Source organism: Passer domesticus, chromosome 5 (genome assembly GCF_036417665.1).
Source record: "Passer domesticus isolate bPasDom1 chromosome 5, bPasDom1.hap1, whole genome shotgun sequence".
NCBI classification, from domain to species: domain Eukaryota; kingdom Metazoa; phylum Chordata; class Aves; order Passeriformes; family Passeridae; genus Passer; species Passer domesticus.
This window is the reverse complement of record NC_087478.1, coordinates 51,031,700-51,049,556: the sequence shown is the minus strand read 5'-3', so window position 1 is coordinate 51,049,556 and position 17,857 is coordinate 51,031,700. Positions and strand designations below refer to the sequence as shown.

Genomic DNA, 17,857 nt, shown 5'->3' with positions numbered 1-17,857 from the left:
TTTAATAGGAAGAGTAAGCAGGATCTATTATGCTTTTACCCAGAAAAACAAAACTATGTTTTGGTGAGATTTCACCAAAATCATTATATTCACTATAATGATGGTTTCAGATCCATTTGTTTTAGAATATGTAGGCAGCAAAGCTAAAGCTGACAGAACCAGGCAATGCCAGTCTGCTTTCTGCAGAAGCAGTAATGTTTCAACTATTCAAGATTATATTTCTTCTCTGCCCTGTTTGGAAGGTGGCAGGGGAATCCTTAATTGACTTGTTGTGTTTTCCTTAAAATCCCTTAACAGAAAATGTTACTGCAATCTGAGGCAAGGAGAATGTAATCTGTGGCTGTTTTGCATAGTTGGATAATTTGTTGTTTTTGTTTTTAAGCCAATTTGTGACTCTCTGAGGCTAACACTGTTCCAAATCTTATTAATAGCAGTCCTTGACATTTTAGAGGGTTTCTCTTTTCGTTATTATTCATACATGCTCATTTCTGAATTTGCTAATGTGCACTTGCACTTCCTCAGCTTCCTTGCTTGTGGAAGGAAACTGTGTGCACCAACAGCATGGTTTTGTTAACTGGGGTTCTGCTTATCCCACGGACTGTTAGAAGTGAACATGAAACTACACATTGGTAAGCCACACCTCTGATTTTTCTCAGGGGAAAAAAGCTCTGTAACTATTCTTAGCTGGTATATTAAGTGTGAAATGAAGTAGTTTCAAGGGGATGAACAACTGCTATTCAGAGGGAGTACCTTTATCCTTTGGTCTTCTCCTCAGAGCTACAGCAGTTCAGTGTTCTTGACTCAAAGAGTATCCTTGGGGTGGGAGCAAATCAGAGCCCGGGCAAGGCTGCCAGCCCAGGCTTAGACGTGTGCCTCGTGTGCGTGTGTGTACATCTTGCAGTTCGGTGATGACCCCCGTGACTTCTTGAACTTTTAATGACAATGCAGCTGTCTGTTCATGGTGCTAATTAACCCAAAATCTGATTCCTCCCTCCCCCTCGTTATCCATTTCGTGAATGAGATGTGAAAACAAGAAGACGACTTTTCCCGTGCCCTTAGGGCTGTCTGAGCCTGGCAGCAGTGACCCTGCCTGAGCCGAGCTGAAAGAGCTGCTGCGCAATGGCCCATGCGCCTTTTTAATGGACTATTAAGATTCCACCTTCTCCCCCTCCCTCCACTCCTGTAACAATTTGGAGCGATATGGCACTTAGGGGAAAACAGCTGCAGGAATAACTTTTCTTTTGGAAAGCCAGAGACAGCTGTTCAGTTTGTACGTTTAGGGATTCCTCCACTACTTATTTAGGGCCTGATCCCACTCCAGTTAAAATCAGTAGAAAGTTTCCAACTGTGTTCAGTGGGCAGTTCAAGGAAGCAGCTTCGGGAAGCAGCCTGCAATCAAACAATACTGCTTCAAAATGTTGGAAACAGCCAGAAAGGAAAATGAGACTACGAAAGCATTTGTCACAGAGTTGACTTTCTGACTTCCCTGCAGGCTCAAAGTACAAGCACTAAGCAGGCCAATCAGGAACAGGTTAAATTAGTGTTTGTGGTATCCTAAGTTGCTTTAAAAAATGGTTTTTGTAGGTCTACGTTCATTTACAATCTGCAGTGTTGGCAGACTTTTATTGGCACAGTGAATTAAAGGACTGATCTTTGATGTTGAATGCTGGTTTTAATTTAGATACTCTGAAATCATAGGGGACAATGGCTTAATTTTTGACATTATGCAAGTTCTCAGCACCTGCAGCTATCATTGGTATGAATTTACTTGCCATGTCTGAAAAAAAAAGGAGAAAAATGGAATTACTCTTTCTTCTTTTATCAGAGATTGTTGTTGTCACCTGATTTATGTACAGTGAAAGAGAAGGCTAGAAACTTGCTGAGGAGGGTCAGATTTTCTGCTTCATAAAGAATTTTGAAATGGTGGAAGTTTTTTCCATCTGAAATGTGAGAAAAAATGTTTATATTGGAGTTTTCAGCATGACATTTTCTAGGAAAAATTATTCAGATACATCTGAATCTAATGTTTTGAAAGATTCATTGACAATGACCAATTTGACTGAAGGTGTCATTCATGTCAACATTAAGACTTCAAGTGCAGTTGTAGATAATTGCTGATGCAGGCTAAAAATAGGTCAAATTTTTTTTCTGAGGAAAATAATGAAAAAAACAATTTTGCTGAAGTTGATACTTTCCTTAAAAATTTGTGACTTAAGTAAAGCCATGATCCCCGACAGGGAAAAGCCTTTCCAAAAACATCCCTGATGGTTTAACAGTAACAGCCTCCATTTCTGGAAGTGATGATTTTGATCAGGTTACACACTACCTCTCAAGCTGGGAGAGATTCCAGTTCATTAGTCCTTCTAGACTTATAGTTAGCTTTCTCTGAATGCTGAGAATTCCCTTTAAAACACAAATCTAGCTTTTCCTGAATGCTGAGAATTCCCTTTACAACACAACACTAGATTCCCTTTGCTTGCTCCAGTCCTTGTCAATAGCCTGTTCTCCTTGTGTTTGCTGCATTAATGAACAAACATTTGTGATTGTGTTGCTGCCAGTGGACTGAGACGAGGTATTTCCCCTCGTATTTCTGTTAGTTCCCTCCCTGTCAATGTTTAAACAAGCTTACACCTGTGTTCCAGGTGCGAGCTTAACTCCAGCCCTGCAAAGCTGGCTCTTGGGAGCGTGGTTCATTACTTTGCCAAAATAGTCCTGTTATAGCAATGTCTGAGGAGACTGAGACAGGCAGGAAACAGTCAGGCTTGGTGGATGCCCTGGAAATGATTACCCTTCTCTGTAAACATTCAGCACTGCCATATCCAGAGAAGTTCTGCCTCTCAAACAGTTAATGGGCCTTAGAGCATTCAAAAATAGCCATCACTGTGCCAGGGCAGCTGTGAAGTGATTGCCCAACCATATCTTGTGGCCTTTAGGTTTTTTTTCTAAAAAAGTTACAAGGACACCTAAGAAGTGATATAGGAATGCAAGCTTGCCTCCCTCAAGTTGGAAATGTATGGAAGTTTTCAGTAAGAATGCTTTCAGAAGCTGTCAAACTCCAACACAGATGAACTAAGTGACATTCACTTCAGAGTGAATCTCCATCATATTCATACAGTCAGACTTGAGAATTTCCATTTTGAACCCGCTTATTATCAGCACTAAGAATAAAACAGCATGGTTTAGTCTTTAATTTGTAGAAATATTTGCTGTGCAAAAAAAAAGTCAACAATTGGTGGTAGACAGGTGTGAATAACCATTGAATGTGTTTTCTGCTCTTACACAAGTCTGGCTGAGTCATAACTCATTAATATGTCATTGGTAACACCAAGGATGTATATAAGCACCCTAGTAATGATACACTACTTCTGGAAATCCATTCTGATTATGGTCTACTGGGTTGTTCATGTATACGAAATTCTGATGAAAAGTATATATGAAGAAAGTTTGGATAGTAGAAGAATGAGATGCAGTTTCCATGGAACAGCTTAGGCTAGTCTGTCAGTAGGACAGTCAGGGAGTTTGAGCAAACTGTTTGAAGAAGGAAGGTGACTGGCCATTGGCTATCTACCTTTTCTGCTGTCAGTGCTCTGTCTCATTGCACAGGGATAATCTGTCTTCAGAGCCAGAGGATGCACAGCGTGCAGTGTTTGTGTTGCTTATGTAAAGAATTGGTGGTTTTGGTTTTTTTGGGATTTTTTTGGGTTGGTTGGTTTTTTACCTGATTTCCACAACAAATCAACAGTGAGTTCTTCAGGCCTTCTAAGGTCAAAAGTGAAGGATGGTGCTTTGGGATGCAGTTATGACAGGGCACTAAAGGGACTTCTGGAAAGTTCTGAATAGGCAGGCAGATTAGTCAAATTGCCCTGGTATTCTCCTAATCTTATATTGACCTTGTATTGTCCTTGTCCTTGACCTGTAGACTGCTGGGAACTGTGGTATGTGAGGCTCACTCAGGACTCAGGGAGGTTTCCTACTTGCTTTAATGAACAGTGAATCAGGACCTGAGCGTTACACCTAAAGCTTTACGTGGTGCTCATACTCCATAAAATTCTTCATGTACCTAAGACCTATACTACACCATGTACTACATGGTAGTAACTACTGTGATTACATAACAGACATTAATAAAATGGGCAATTAGTAAATTCCTTAAGCATTGTGATATAACCAGAACTGTGTCATGGACATGTCCAGTGTATGTGAACAGTCTGCAGATGCTGGCAGCTTGAGAACAACTGATGATGTCTCAAGAATGGTGGGCAAAGGGGAAGCTGGGGAAACTGTTTGAATGCAGGTTTAGTTTCAGGGTCTAGCAGACCAAATACTAGGTCCTGTCAGGCCCAGTGTGAATAAGAGCAGCAGAGCAGTGCTTGTAGGCCTGACCTGGTTAAATACGTACACCTCTCTGGTGTGGACAGCTGCTTAGCCTGTCAGTTTAGTGCATGTTTTGTAATGCAGGAAGGAATTTGCAGGCCCACCCAGTACCCTTGAAATCTATACATGTTCCCAAACAGTTCTTCCTCTCTAGCTCCTACGTGCAAAATTGAGCATAAACCATGTGATCAGTGGAGTGCAGCCTCCGTGCAGAAAGCTGGCACCCATCCCAGACGGGCAAGGTGCTGAAGCAAGGAGAGTCCTCTGAAGTAAGCTGATGAAGCAGGGAGTGTCCAGGCCTGTGGCTTTTGATAATCCCTCTTTTGAAAGGTTTACATGGACTGTCAGAGATGCCCTACTTCTAATGCATAGATGAAAACTGCCTTCAGATGTTCTCTTTAGTAGGACTGTCTTTCCTCTTCCTCCTGTTGAACTGTTTGGATCTGGTGCCCAGTGGGTTTGTGGATTGCACAGTGGGTTAAGAAAGACTAATAAATTGGCAGATTTGGCTCAAAAATTTTTCTATTGCATCCTTCAAAAATTCAGTGATGAATTTATAATGCTTGTTAACTCTGGTTATACCCCAAGGGAAATCTAGCATTAAGGGCAAAAACATGCCAGTTCTATGTGTCTGGTTTTACAGAAGTCTCATTATTACTTGAAATGCCAAGTAGCATCTACCAGGTTCAAGCCCTGGGCATTCGCTGGTCAAGTGCTGGATCAGAACCTCTTCCCTCACCTCCTCTTTGATGTATGTGAGCCATCTCTTGGCTGCTTAGGGGAGACAGTGGGTTGGTTCTGAAACCTGATATCAAGCTGCAGCACAACAGCCTACAGAAGAAACTACCAGAGCCCCATAAAGCAACTTATCTATGACTTTACAGGCTGGGGACTTCCCTTTCTCAGCAGAACTGAAACTTCTTGGGTAATTTATAGTAGATAAAAAAAAATTCAGAAGAGTGTGTCTACATTGCCTCTTCAACCTGAAATCTCATTGTGTACCCATTTTGATGTACACTAGAAAGCAACATCATTTGAAAATTGTTTAGTTTCAACAGTACTTTGTTCTTTGAAGAGTGCCCATGACCTCAAGGGAAAAAAAGTCTGCCCCATGTGAATCAGAATGGGATTTCTGTGGTTGTGGTAGGTTCTTGAAAATATAATTTGATTGACTTTAATCACTTTAGCACTCGTTCTTGCAGTTTATCATCATGAGCTGTGGAAATAGAAGATCAGCCTCATTACAGCTGTATCACTAAATCACAGGCAAAGGACATGTTTTCTCCTTGCAGAGGCTGCTCCCCTAACTGTACTCTTTAGGTAATTCATCTCTCATCATATGCTCCAATTTGCTTTCCATGTTACTGCTCACTTGATGGGTTGGGAAACGATCAATGCCAGATGCACATTCCTTTCAGGCGGTAAATGCTCCTGCAGCAGTAAGTTATGTGCACCAGCTTCTTGTTTCATTAAAATCACATATGGTTTCCATTTGCCCCTAATTGGTCTCACATCAGCTCTACCATATTCTCTGAGTGGAAAGCTTAGACCTGTGGCTCCTTTGAACAATTCCAAAGAACTGTGGGAAACCAGAGCCTTGTCTCAGCCTGGCTTCCCCTGGTGCTCTATGTACTGTGTCGAGAAGTACTTGATCTGGAAGAGGGCTGAACTAAATCTTATTCTATTGCACCAATTGTATGTAGAGAAAAGGAAATGGAAAAGGTGTTTTGAGAGTATTGCTCTGAGTCATATACTTGTTATCCACTCTTGTAAGCTGCCTTTGGAAGAGTTTTTGTGTGTTGGTTTTGACAATCATCTTTCCAACACTGCTAACCTTGGCTGAAAGCATTTCTGCCTTTGGCAGTTGTCACAGGCACAGAATGAGGCAAAAGGCACTCTGCTGAAAACACTCCTTGGAGAATGCACTCTGCTGAAAACACTCTTTGGAGAGAGATGTGAGATGCCTCTGCTGTGCTCTGTACATGAGACACTCCCCCTCCCTCCACTTGTATCATTTTTCCTTCCTTTTCTCTGATTCTTGCCTACTGCCTTTTGCCTTTAGCCTGAATTCAGCTTCCAGTGATGAGTTAAAAAATATAGGTGGAAAGTAAAAAAAAAAGCCTGCCAAAAGGGAGACAGAAAAATGTCTAGTTGGCAGGAATGACATTGTTTTCTTCTTTTATTTTACCAGCGTTTTCTCAATGCTGTAGGCATGCTTATTACATAGTCTGCAGTATCTCTGCTTAGATCCATAGCAAACCTAGAATGTTTTGTTGATGCAAACTGTGAGACTAACCCAGCAATGCATGTAACTCCAGTAACTCAACTCTATGCCTGATCTAGCTAATCTCTTATGTCTCCCTGGCTTCACTGAGTTTAGTAGCTGGTAACAACAGGCATTGTGGTTTTTTCTTCTTCCTTTAGCTTCTCTGTGTTTTTCATGAAGTATTTCCTGAAGCTAGTTTTCACATGTACTAACATCTATATATAGATCTAAGAGATTGGACTTTTTAAATGAATATAAATGCATTTTAGATCCATCCATTCTTCCTTCTCCATTCAGTCTTCCTTCTGTATTCCAACAGTGTGTATGATGGGGAAGCAAGGAACTAACATCAGGAGTTAAATGCAGGGGAAGTGCGGGGCAGTTGAAGAGTCTTTGACCAAGGTTCATATAAGAACCTGAAAGAAATGTCTGGAAGAGAATTTGCAGGTTCTCATTTAACAGAGATCTCTTGTTCCTCTCTGATTCTTATGTATTTCAAAGAGTGCTTGGATTCCATAGGATCAGATGCACCATATAGGGAGGGAGAAAAATGCTTGGTACTGCTGCCATCACAAAGGTTGTATCCAGTTAATAAGCTACAGGTGAAAGGACAAGCACTAACCAAGTTCTGCCTGGTTGTTTCATGCAACTTTGTTTCTTTAATTTATGGTCTTGTTGGGAGGATTAACTTTCTCCCAAGTAAAGCCCTTCCAGAGAAGTTTATACTTTTTGAGATGATAGAAGGTCTGACACAATCAAAATCTTGTAAGAAAAAGTTGTATCACTCCTTATTTTGCAGTGTTAGAAATTGAGCAGCACAGCATGTTGTGCAAACAGAATCTCAGTGGCAAGGAAATCTGCAGGGATGGGAAATGTGGTTAATATTTAGCAAGTGTAATTATGATCAGTTGTTTTATATGAAGCTTAGGCCTGGGCAAACCCATTTAATTGCCTTCCACTTTTCTTTGGGGTGGCTTTCAAACAGACTTGCCATGCCACAGACGGGGGAAGTTTTTTTGAGCTGTAAAACAAAGGCCAAAAGTAAATGTCATAATTCTGGTTAGAACAGGGGAAGGAAAGTTATCTATGTCTTGCTGTCCTGTTTTTATTTAGACTTTCATTGTTAGTTACCAACACACTTGCTGATGTAAACGCACGTCCTTTACAATGTGATATTTATGTGGCAACTGACTGGCAGAGGTGAATGGTGTTGAAAAGGTGCTCTTTCTCTGTTAGTGTTCCTGAGAGCACTTTGAAAAAACGAGAAGTCAAGACTTGGAGTGCCAGTAATGGAAACTAGTTTGTTGGTCAGGGTGTGAGAGGAAGGCAACCAGCAGTGAACCTCTTCACTTCCTTTTTTTTGCTTCCTTGATGTTCTTTGGTGATGCTGTGTACCAGTACAGCTGAATTTGACTTCTTCAAAGACAAAGCAAAAAGGGGTTGTTTTGCCTTTTTTGACCTTGGATGAAGGTCATGATGGAATGAGGCAAAAGAAAACTTCTCCGTGGTATTTTTTGAAGCCTTCAAATTCAACCCTCTGATTTATAAAATGTTTTGGTCATGGGGGAGGAGGCGACTTTCAGTAGTAACATATCATCAAACTGGCTGGAGGCTTCTGTTTTTTTCCCCTCTTCATAAATCCCTGCTGTAATCAGTGTTTCCCTCTCCTCTCTGCTTTCCTGTGGAAGTGGAGGAATAGGTGAAGGGCTGCTATCTATTCCCCCTCCTAAAGCAGACACCAGGTACTTGCTGCTCATAGAAGCCTGCAGCCACCAGGCAATATAATAGAGCCTCCCAAAAGGCTGCATACAGTTGGGTCACACTTACAGTTCAAAGGACACAATCCACCTTCAGTTATGGTCCTCTGGTTTTAGGGCAACCAAGAGTGTTGATAATAAATGCTAACAGATCAGCCAGGGGAGTGGGAAAAGGAATGCATCTTGTGAGAGTGAGCAAGGGAGACAGCAATTCCATCTTAGCAGCACCATCAGCACCAGTACTAGAAAATCTGTATGTAAAAGCATCCTGCCTTGACCACATTAAGGGACACCCCCATAAATGACACTCAGTAGTGTGCTAGGTATACTCAGGAGTCTAAAACATTCCAGCTGCCTTAGCCCTTTGTGATGTGAGCCCTCCAGCATGTAACAGCACAGAAAGGAGTTCTTGTGAGGCAGATCAAATGAGAGAGCTGCTAGTAAAGCTGGTAAAAAGGTCTCAGTAAATTGCTCTTGTAAGTGAATGCTTGTATAGTCTTTGGATTAATAAAATGGCTACCATCCTCCTTGGCATATCACGTGTCCGGTGTTAAAGCAGTGTTTTTGAGTGTTGGTGTAGTCAGTGGCCTCAGGACAGAAGGAGCTTTTCTTCAGCCTCCCAGTCACGTTGCTGCTCCCTTATATTTTATTTAGCCACTATGTCAGAGAATGGCCTGGGAGAATAACTTGTCCCGTGTGTCTCCATTAGTAAACAACGAGTCCTCCACATCCTTCACTCACTTAAATGCAATGAGCATGCATTTCAGCCAAAGCTCTCACTTAAAATTACTCATATTGCACACCAATAAAATAAATCCTTGAAACAATAATGAGAAGTGTAGCAGTTGTTACCCTCCTGAGCTGTTCATGGTAATTGGTCACAAGGGAAATGGATTTGGAGCAAATCCTGGTCTCTGAAGGGTGTGCCTCCATTTAAAATGCTGTTTATGGATGACAACCAGCATGAAAGCATCTGGTTCTCATGGTGCAGTTGGACAAGCAGCTGGGATTAGTGGTGTTAGCCTGGGTCTGTACCACTGCCCTCTGATCAGGGGAAGGTAAGATTTGGGACAGGGTCACCATCTAGTGGCTGGTCCCGATAAAGAACACGGGCTGAATTGAACCAGGACATTTGATATTGCTTATCAGTTGGGAAAAAGAGCTGCCACACATGTAGTAGTTACTGTGTGCCTGGATGGAATTATTTGGTAGCTACAAGGCTTTTCACTGTGTTGTTTCCTCAGCTTGGTGAATGCATGTTTTAATCTCTGTTTTTCTGCTCCTTGACTCATGCAAAGAATGCCTTCTGCCATCTCAAATGTAAAGTCAGTGTCCTCTTCTGCTTCATGCCTTGCCTTTAGGCCTATTCTCCCTTAAATCCTTGAGAAAATGGCTGCAGAGTAAGTGATGAGGTAAACAGTACTCGAGTTAGATATGTATGCGTATGGGCAAATAAAAGGTCTCTTTTTCTTGTTCCCATTCTGATTTGTTTGCCTTTATAGGACCTCATCCAGTGGCATTTGGAAAAGATGTAGGTGATTTTTGCCTGTATTTATGAGTGTTCTTGCACCTGCAGACAGTTTGTACCACACTAGAGATGCCAGAGAAACACAAACCAGTAACTGCTGGCACTATACTAGTCCTGGCAAATCTGAGCCATCTCTCTTTTCCTAACTACCAAGCTAGTTTACATGTAAAAAATGCAAACAAAAACCACAAAAAGCCAGGGAAAAGAGATAAATACACTAATAATTTGTGATACATTCTTAGATGTATTTCTTGAATACTCAAACACAGCAGGTTATTATTTTAATTATTTGTTTTAGAGTATCAACTAAAAGCCTGGTTTCCTTCCTTTCATGAGGGGATGTTTCCTCCCTCAATTTTTTAATCATGTCAAATGTTGAGAAGCAATACGTATGTTTTCTCTTCTTTGTATCATGGCATGGCTGCCATGCTTATCTTACCAAGATTTATACCCTTGTCTAATTTAGCTTTTCATAAATAATTACAAATCACTCATGAGACCTTGCCAACTGCTCCAGTCCCACAAAGTGACCTGACCTGAAACCCCAAAGTACTGAGAAACATTCATCTTGGAGTATTTTCATAGGCAGTGCTTCAAAGGAATTGTGGTTTAAAAATATGCAGCTATTTTGGTGACCACTTGTGTGGGATAAAGTTTCCCATCAGTAATAGGAGAACTGTAATAGAGCTTCAAGGAGAAGGGAGGAGCTCAGGAGAGCAGTCACAGCACCTTTTGCCTCATTCTGCTCAAGAAGTAGGAGTCTGCAGCAGTAAACAGTCAACTTCATTAACTTTACATGGACTGAATTTGCAACAGAAATGCCGTAAATTTTAGATAACTCACAGAGGGTGAAAAGTTCCTCTGGCAAGTAGGCATGGCCCCTGCTCAGTCAGAAGCAATGTTCTTTATTTTCTGGCCAGGTGTGAAGAGTGGCCCAGCCATATAACTGGGGAGTGGTGGCTTGAAGCAGCAAAGATGGGGACTGGGAGACACGTGGCTGCAGGTGTCCAGTGTGGAGCTCTGCTCTGAGCAAGGTGTACATGTGGCTCTCGTGTGTGGAGCCTTAGGGGGTTGAAGCTACATGTGCAAGAGCAGTTCTGAGCAGTTCTGCCCAGCCAGCATTTCCCTCCAGTGGTTCAGAGGCATCTCATCCTCAAGGATGGGAATTTAACCTCACAAATTACAGGTGATAGACTTAACTTGGAATGTCCTCTGCTACTTGGCTAACAGCTTGTTTTTTTCCTTTACTATGGGAAAAATTGTGCATGGTGGGTTCTTTTTTTCATTTCTAGCTCTTCAGTAAAGAACTTAGCTAGAAATGTTACCACTGGAGTGATAAAGGCAACTTGTCTGGAAAACAGAGGGCTTGACCCTCTTACAAAAGGCTTGAAGGGATAGCTTACACTAAGGTTTGTCACGGCTTTTCTAGGTGAATTTGCTAGGATGGTTGTTCTCCAACTTTATTAGGGAACAATAATAGAAAAATGCAGACACTTCTACTTGTTTGCAAGGGTATTATTAGTTGAAATCAGAATGCTCTTATGTCCTAGTAGAGATACGTATTTTTAATATTTGGTGAAACTGTTAATTAGTCCATAAATCAAAGCTTCTGTCTGAAGTGGCTGTGGTACCCTGACTAGAAGTCAAAGGACTGACAAACTTGGAGTGAAATATATGAAGAGAATGTTTTTTTAGATATTTTGTCAGCAACTGAGAATGTGTTTGTAATCTTATATGCTAACTGTATTCTGGTTTAGAAACCTTAATATTTTGTAGTACTGACTTTTAGTATATTTCTTATAATTGTCAATAAGATATAATATTTTTTTGTTCATGTTAGATGTGTACCAGTTTTTTCAATTTCAGTGTATCAGCAGATGAAGATAAGATTTTTGACACTCTCTGCTATAGACTCCAGTGTTAGTGAGCTGTCTTGGAATTCACAAAGCCTTAAGTAAAAGTAATTATGTTCTTTCTCACTCACCCTTGGACAGTGTGGTTTCTGTAGCTTTGTTGGTAGTTGTGGTGGTTGGGGGCAGCAAGTGGAGGAAGCTAGTTCATTAAAGATATTTGCAGTCCTCAAGCACACAGTTCAATGTAGCTACTAAAGTTTGAAGATGAGAATAAATTGAAGTTGGAACAACTTGTTAAATAGAAGAATCAATAAAATTGCTTTTACTGACATTGGGAAATAGAAGTTAAAAAAAATGAAGTTTTACACTCAATGAATGAAGTTTTTGTTGGTTCTTTGAATCAAAGCCAAGACTGTCTTACCTACTTGAAAATTTCTTTAACAAGTCTGGCTGAAGCACAGGATATAAATCAGAGCAGAGTGGATTTGTCTTCATTTCACACCACCCTTGTGGAACAAGGTCCAGGAACTAGTGTGTAAAACCAGACCTATCTGTTCCTTTAAATCTGTTCTTCTGATTATTCCAAAAGTTGGGACAAGCTTTTTGCCTCCTTAGTTGGACCTAGGTAGTGAAAAAAAACCTGAAAAAAGTCTTCTCTTTTTCCCATTCCTTCCAGTGGGCTTCTACAGATTTGAAACCTAAATAAATGAAGATGCAGCAAGATGTTTGTTTAATGTCCTTTATATTCAGTAAAACGTATCCCAGATCTTTGTTGCTGCTGTTAGATAGTGCTGTAATGCAAATAACTCACTGTTGTTTTCTTGCTTCCACCTCTGGCTCATTTCTATCCCTCCCTGCATTTTTTTTTTGTTTTGTTTTCTGTGATAGATTAAAATGGATAATGCCTGCCTGTCCCTGAGCTTTGCTCCTCTGTTGAGATGAGCCGGTGGTTGAAGAACTTTTTCAAAGAGGATTGATAGAACAGTTTTTAAAATTTTCTTTTGTGTGTGTGTAATGCCCCAAAAATGGATGAGCAAAAGAACCCTTCATTAAGCACTGACTGTAAACTTCCCACTAGATTAAAAAAAATAAATCCTTATCTATGGCATCTCAAAATCCTTATCTGTGGTGGGTTGGGCTCAGTTGACATTGCTGTGGTGCACCTGTGGTACACTGGCAGTACCTGTGCCACAGAGCATACACTGCCCCGTGTTACCACAAGGAAATGCAGTGAGTGTACATAAGATCTGATGGGCCAGCTTTAGTTTGATTTCCAGGTGACTTCTACCTAGCCTGGCAGCTTTCACTGGACACTTGATGGTTGCTGAATAATCCGGTTTGCACAGTAGCTGTTTGTTCAAGGGAGCATTTGTTAGTTTTGTGGCACCTCAGAGGTGGCAGTTGTAGTGAAATCCCAGATATGAAATATTCCAGTGCTCTGTACTGAGTTATGTTTATTGAGAAACAGAAGCTGTATTGGGCACACAAAGAACAATGTAAAAGTACTATCCTATTGAACATCATCCTATGTGTTGAGAGTTAAGGCACTACAAACTTTGCTTGGTGCAAAGATTTTAATCTGTCTTGGTCCCAGCTACAGTCTGCTCTGCAGATTTCAGTGAGACTTAATCACAAATAATGCTTGTTCTTATTCTTCATACAGAGTTGGATTTCCTCTAAATAAATACCTGCTTTGCCATATCATTTTACATACTTTCACTGTGTGTGAGACTTGGAATAAATTGAGAGGAAGGTTGTCCTGGACTTTTGTTTATTTTACAGGATAACTTATGTAAACAGTTTTTTGTGGGTTTGTTTTTTTTTTAAGTGGAGGGTATAGCAAAATTGTTGTGTAAAGTTGTCTATAATTTGCTGTATTTTTCCCTCCCTTATGACAGTGATCCGAGCTAAAGTGGTGGGGAAGAAGCTCATGAAAGATGGACCCTTTGGAACAATGCGATACACGGTCAAGCAGATGAAGGTATGTTTGCAGACATTTCCCATGGGCTAGTAGATATGGTAAGGAATCTAATTAACACATAATAACAAACACTTTGCATACTTAACAGCACCTTTACTTTTTGTACTGGCCATACAGAATGGAAGGAAACCAGCAGTTGGTAGAAACTTGCCTGAAGAGGGGAAAGGAGCAGGAAGAGATCATTCCTAACATACAGTGCTGAATACCTGAATTCTCCCATTATTTCAAGATTTCTGGTATTAAAAGATGCCAGATGATCTTCTCTAGACACTGAAGAAGTGCTTTGTGTTCAACATGCACAGTCTTGAACTGGAAATGTCAGCTTTTTCATGCAGCACATTTATTAAATCCAAGAAGGAAATTATGGTAGGGGGTCTGCCAGCCTTGGGAGAGTGCTCGTTTCTCTTCTTTCCTTGTTTTCTTTGTGACCACTTGTTAGGATTACGGCATTTTTTCCATGTACAAAACAAATGAAAATCATATAGTGAAGTCTTTATAAAAAGCTAAAGGGAGCATTGTAGCTTTTAAATATTGTCGGCTTAGAAGAGCTGTGAAGTATTGATTCAGAGATGAAAAGAAGTACAACTACATGAGTTGCTTGATTTCTTTAGTTTCTTTCTTCAGAGCTCTAATTCTTTGCTGCTCAAACTGCACTCAACCTGCTGCTTTGGACTTGGGTTTTTTTCTTAAACTGCCCCCTTGTTATGTAATGCTAAAAATCAGCCTTAGATTGTTTTTCTTGGCAATGCCATTCCAGTCATAAGACTGGTTTATGTCTTTAGGAAAAAAAAAAAAGAAAGGGAATGGAAAAGCTTGGCAGAGACTGCAGAAATCTGAAACATATTAGACAAAGTAAAGGTTCAGAAAAAAACAGTCACTTGCTTGCCTTGTAACAGTAACTCTCTTTATAAGGCAGTTTATAGCTAAGCACGAAAGCTGGGAGGAGGAGACGCAAAGCCTGTTTCATAATAAGCTGTCGCAAAACCATGCAAGTAGCCAAATCTGGTCCTAGCACGGCTCTTCCACAAGAGTGGAATGCCTGCACTTTGGATAAGAGGGTGTGAGGTGCTGGGCTTGTTGACTTCCTTAACCTTAAAAATTTCTCTGCAAGATTCCTAAGGAGATATATATTTGTAAAAAGAAAAAACCAACAACTGGTTGTGTTGGCAATAATGAGATAATACTGACACTTTTTTTTTTTTTTTATGGCTGTTGTTGGTCTATGAAACTTGTGGCACTCTGTGCCTTCTCCAGTTTTGTCACTCTCCAGCTCAGCAAGTGTACCCTGCTTCACAAAACTACTCAGTGTCCACATGCTGCAGTGGCTTCATCAGCTTCTCTTTCTGATTTCATTCTGGTCTGTCCAATACCACGACTTTTCCTCCTTCTCTGTGCCAAGAGTTTGGTGCTTCCTGTCTAACATATGACCATGAACAGTGATCTAAAATGATGGTAGTCCCTTGAAAGGAATTACTACCCTATTTACCACTCAGCACACCGCCCCTCTTCTAACTAAGACACCTGAGCCTGTCCTGGCTGTTTTCATTGGGTTATTCTGCAGCATGGGGCCTTTCTGTGGGAGCATTTCCACAGTGTTTTTTACGAAGCAGAGGGATTTTAAAGAGGAAATTGTGTGCTGGTCAAACTGCGCTTGTATCTGCTGCTTGGATGGTGGGCTGGTGGGATGTTGCACTGGACATTTAACTGTGACCTTTGGCAGGAAGGAACCTGAAGCAAAGTGCTCAGTAGGACTGGAATGTCCGGAGGACAAAGTTCTGCATAAACAAACAAACCAACTGTCTTCTTTGGAAACCCTGCTGTCTTTCTGCTGAGCTTAGAGACTTCAGTATAAAGAGGGATTTAGATCCATACAGTGGGGGAGTTCAGAGTGACACAGTAAATTTTTCTCTTGTTTGCTCCAATGAAAGCTAACTGTCCTCCTGCTGAAAAGAGAACCAGGGAGGCCTATGGCTCTGTACAGCTGCATGGGAGCAGCTCTGAAGATAAAACTAACATGTCAGTCTGCATAAACCCTTCTGCACCTGCAGGTGAAAAATAAACAAGCCATTGAGTCTATCATTGTGTGCTGAATTGTCTGGGGAAAGCATTGAAAGCCTTAAAGGGCAACAAACCATCTCCGCAGTCCTTTCATGGGCTCCTTGGAGTTTGTGGGTTAGATTCTTGATCTCACTAACATTCCTGAACTTGTTGCTGCATTTCACAACTAAACCAGCTTGAGGCCTAGACTGGAGCACAAGGTCAGCCCACTGGGACAGAACAGTGCTGAGCTTTCTAGAGTTCAGGTTGGTTGTCTGAAGAGGTCTTGTGCTTTTCCAAGCAACCTCTGCCTCTCCCCACTGCTTTCTCAAATAATATAAGAATACTATGAGGTCACGTGTCATGAATCTGCACAGGACTGATCTAACCCCTATGTGTTCTGTGATCTTGCAGTGCATTCTGAGAATGGCCCAAGCCTATTTCAGGAAACTGCAAAGGAAACAAGGAGATAAGATATTTCTCCTCCATGGGCACAAACAGTCCTGGTTGACCATGGCAGCACCCTGCACAGGCTGCCAGAAGCAAGGAGACTTTCCTTTGTTTGTTGCTTATCTGTAAAATGACTCTATGGGGCGAAATGTGATAGTCCCAAGAGGAAAGAAGTGGGGTAGGATTAATTTAGTTTAATTTTAGACAGACTAAAATGAGGTGCTGAATCTTTCCTGCTCTCTTGATTGTCAATGGGTAGAGAGAGGAACCACCGAAATGTAATTCAGCCCACAAGTTGTAGGCAGCTATTTTAGGATGGGCTGAGTTGTTCTGGAGGTGTCTGTTCTTGGCATTTGACTAGAGAGGATGCCTAATTCCTGTGAATTGCCTATATTTTAGGTAGCTGAAGGTTAGGCAAGGTGTGACTCCCTGCTCTTGGTATCTAGTACAACCTCACATGGGAGGGATAGAGGGAGGAACATCATGAACAGTTTTACAATGTGAAGTCGTTTGAGCAGCAGGAACCACCACAGGATTTTCCTGTGCATTTCTGAGGCAGTATGGGGGCTACTAAGGGGAATGCTGACACAGATGGAAATAGAGCAGCACTAGCAGACATCACCACGTCATGCTTGCTAATACTTTATTGCCTGTTATTGTGGTTCCAAAAATACACATTTGTGGGGACAGGAGTACTCTGAGGGTAGCAGTTAGGAGAGAGGCTAGCTTTATGGGTGGGTTTCTTCTGACTGGTCTAACAGCACTTCCAAGACATTTTGTGTATCCAAAAATAATGCTCAAGGTATTGTTTTACTGAACAGTGGGCATCTATAGAGGATTCTCCCTTGCCAAACTTTCTTTTTCCTTCTGTGAGAACCAAGGTCCTCCTGGTGAGTTTTGTTCAGTCATCAGAGGGTGTGGGAGGCCCTGTCTGCCCTGGCATGGGTTCAATCAGCATGGCAGTGGCTCCCATCAATGTGGATCACTGAGGGCTGAGTGGAAGTGCTTCTTGGGAGGCTGAGCATGCTTTCTTTAGCAGCCCTGACAGTGGTGGCCCTGATGGTAATGTGAACAGGAAATTAGGTCCAGGAGCTGAAAAACAAGCCCCAGTTCAGCATCACTGGCTACTTCCTAGGCAGTCATGTTGGGCTTGATAGCTTAGAAGATGTGAAAAGTGATGACTAACAGTCCTGTAGGAAGGACCTGAGCAGTTCCCAGGGGAATGATTAGGGTAGCTCATAGCCCTGTGGGCAGGAGGAAGAAAGGGCTCCAAGTGTGCCTGCCCACATGCAGACCTTATAACAGAGGTGCTTAATTAGCCCAGCATGACTGGGAGCTCTGCACTGTGAGTGACAGATCCCTTGCACTGCCATGCCCAGTGTGCAGCTCTCTGCAGTGTTGATAATGCACTGCCTGGAGGGACTGGGCAGCCCCAGCTGTTATCTTAGCTGGCTTTATCTGCTTAGATACCTGAAATATCTGAGCTTCTTGCTGTGACACCCACTACAAAGGGGTCTGGACATGTGACCTTTATTCTATGTGCCTTTCCTCACAGTACCCTTGGGAAGCAAGAAACAAAAGTGTGCTGAGGGCTAAATAACTCATCCAAGG

General features: G+C 41.6%; 2 protein-coding genes across 9 annotated transcripts in view; one reads left to right on the top strand and one right to left on the bottom strand.

The window, feature by feature from the left end:
• SYN3 (synapsin III) overlaps positions 1-17,857 on the bottom strand; it is a 200,937-nt gene that overhangs the window by 102,850 nt on the left and 80,230 nt on the right. The gene's annotated exons all lie outside the window — the stretch shown is intronic.
• The window catches only part of TIMP3 (TIMP metallopeptidase inhibitor 3), a 37,410-nt gene that overhangs the window by 11,798 nt on the left and 7,755 nt on the right, over positions 1-17,857 (top strand). The window contains exons 1-2 of one of the 2 annotated variants that reach the window (XM_064420406.1): positions 504-629; positions 13,677-13,759. In XM_064420406.1, the coding sequence (XP_064276476.1) occupies positions 614-629; positions 13,677-13,759 (99 nt within the window). In that variant the 5' untranslated portion in view covers positions 504-613. Of the gene's footprint in view, positions 1-503; positions 630-13,676; positions 13,760-17,857 lie in introns of those variants that run through there. The other variant, XM_064420405.1, reaches the window with a different exon arrangement.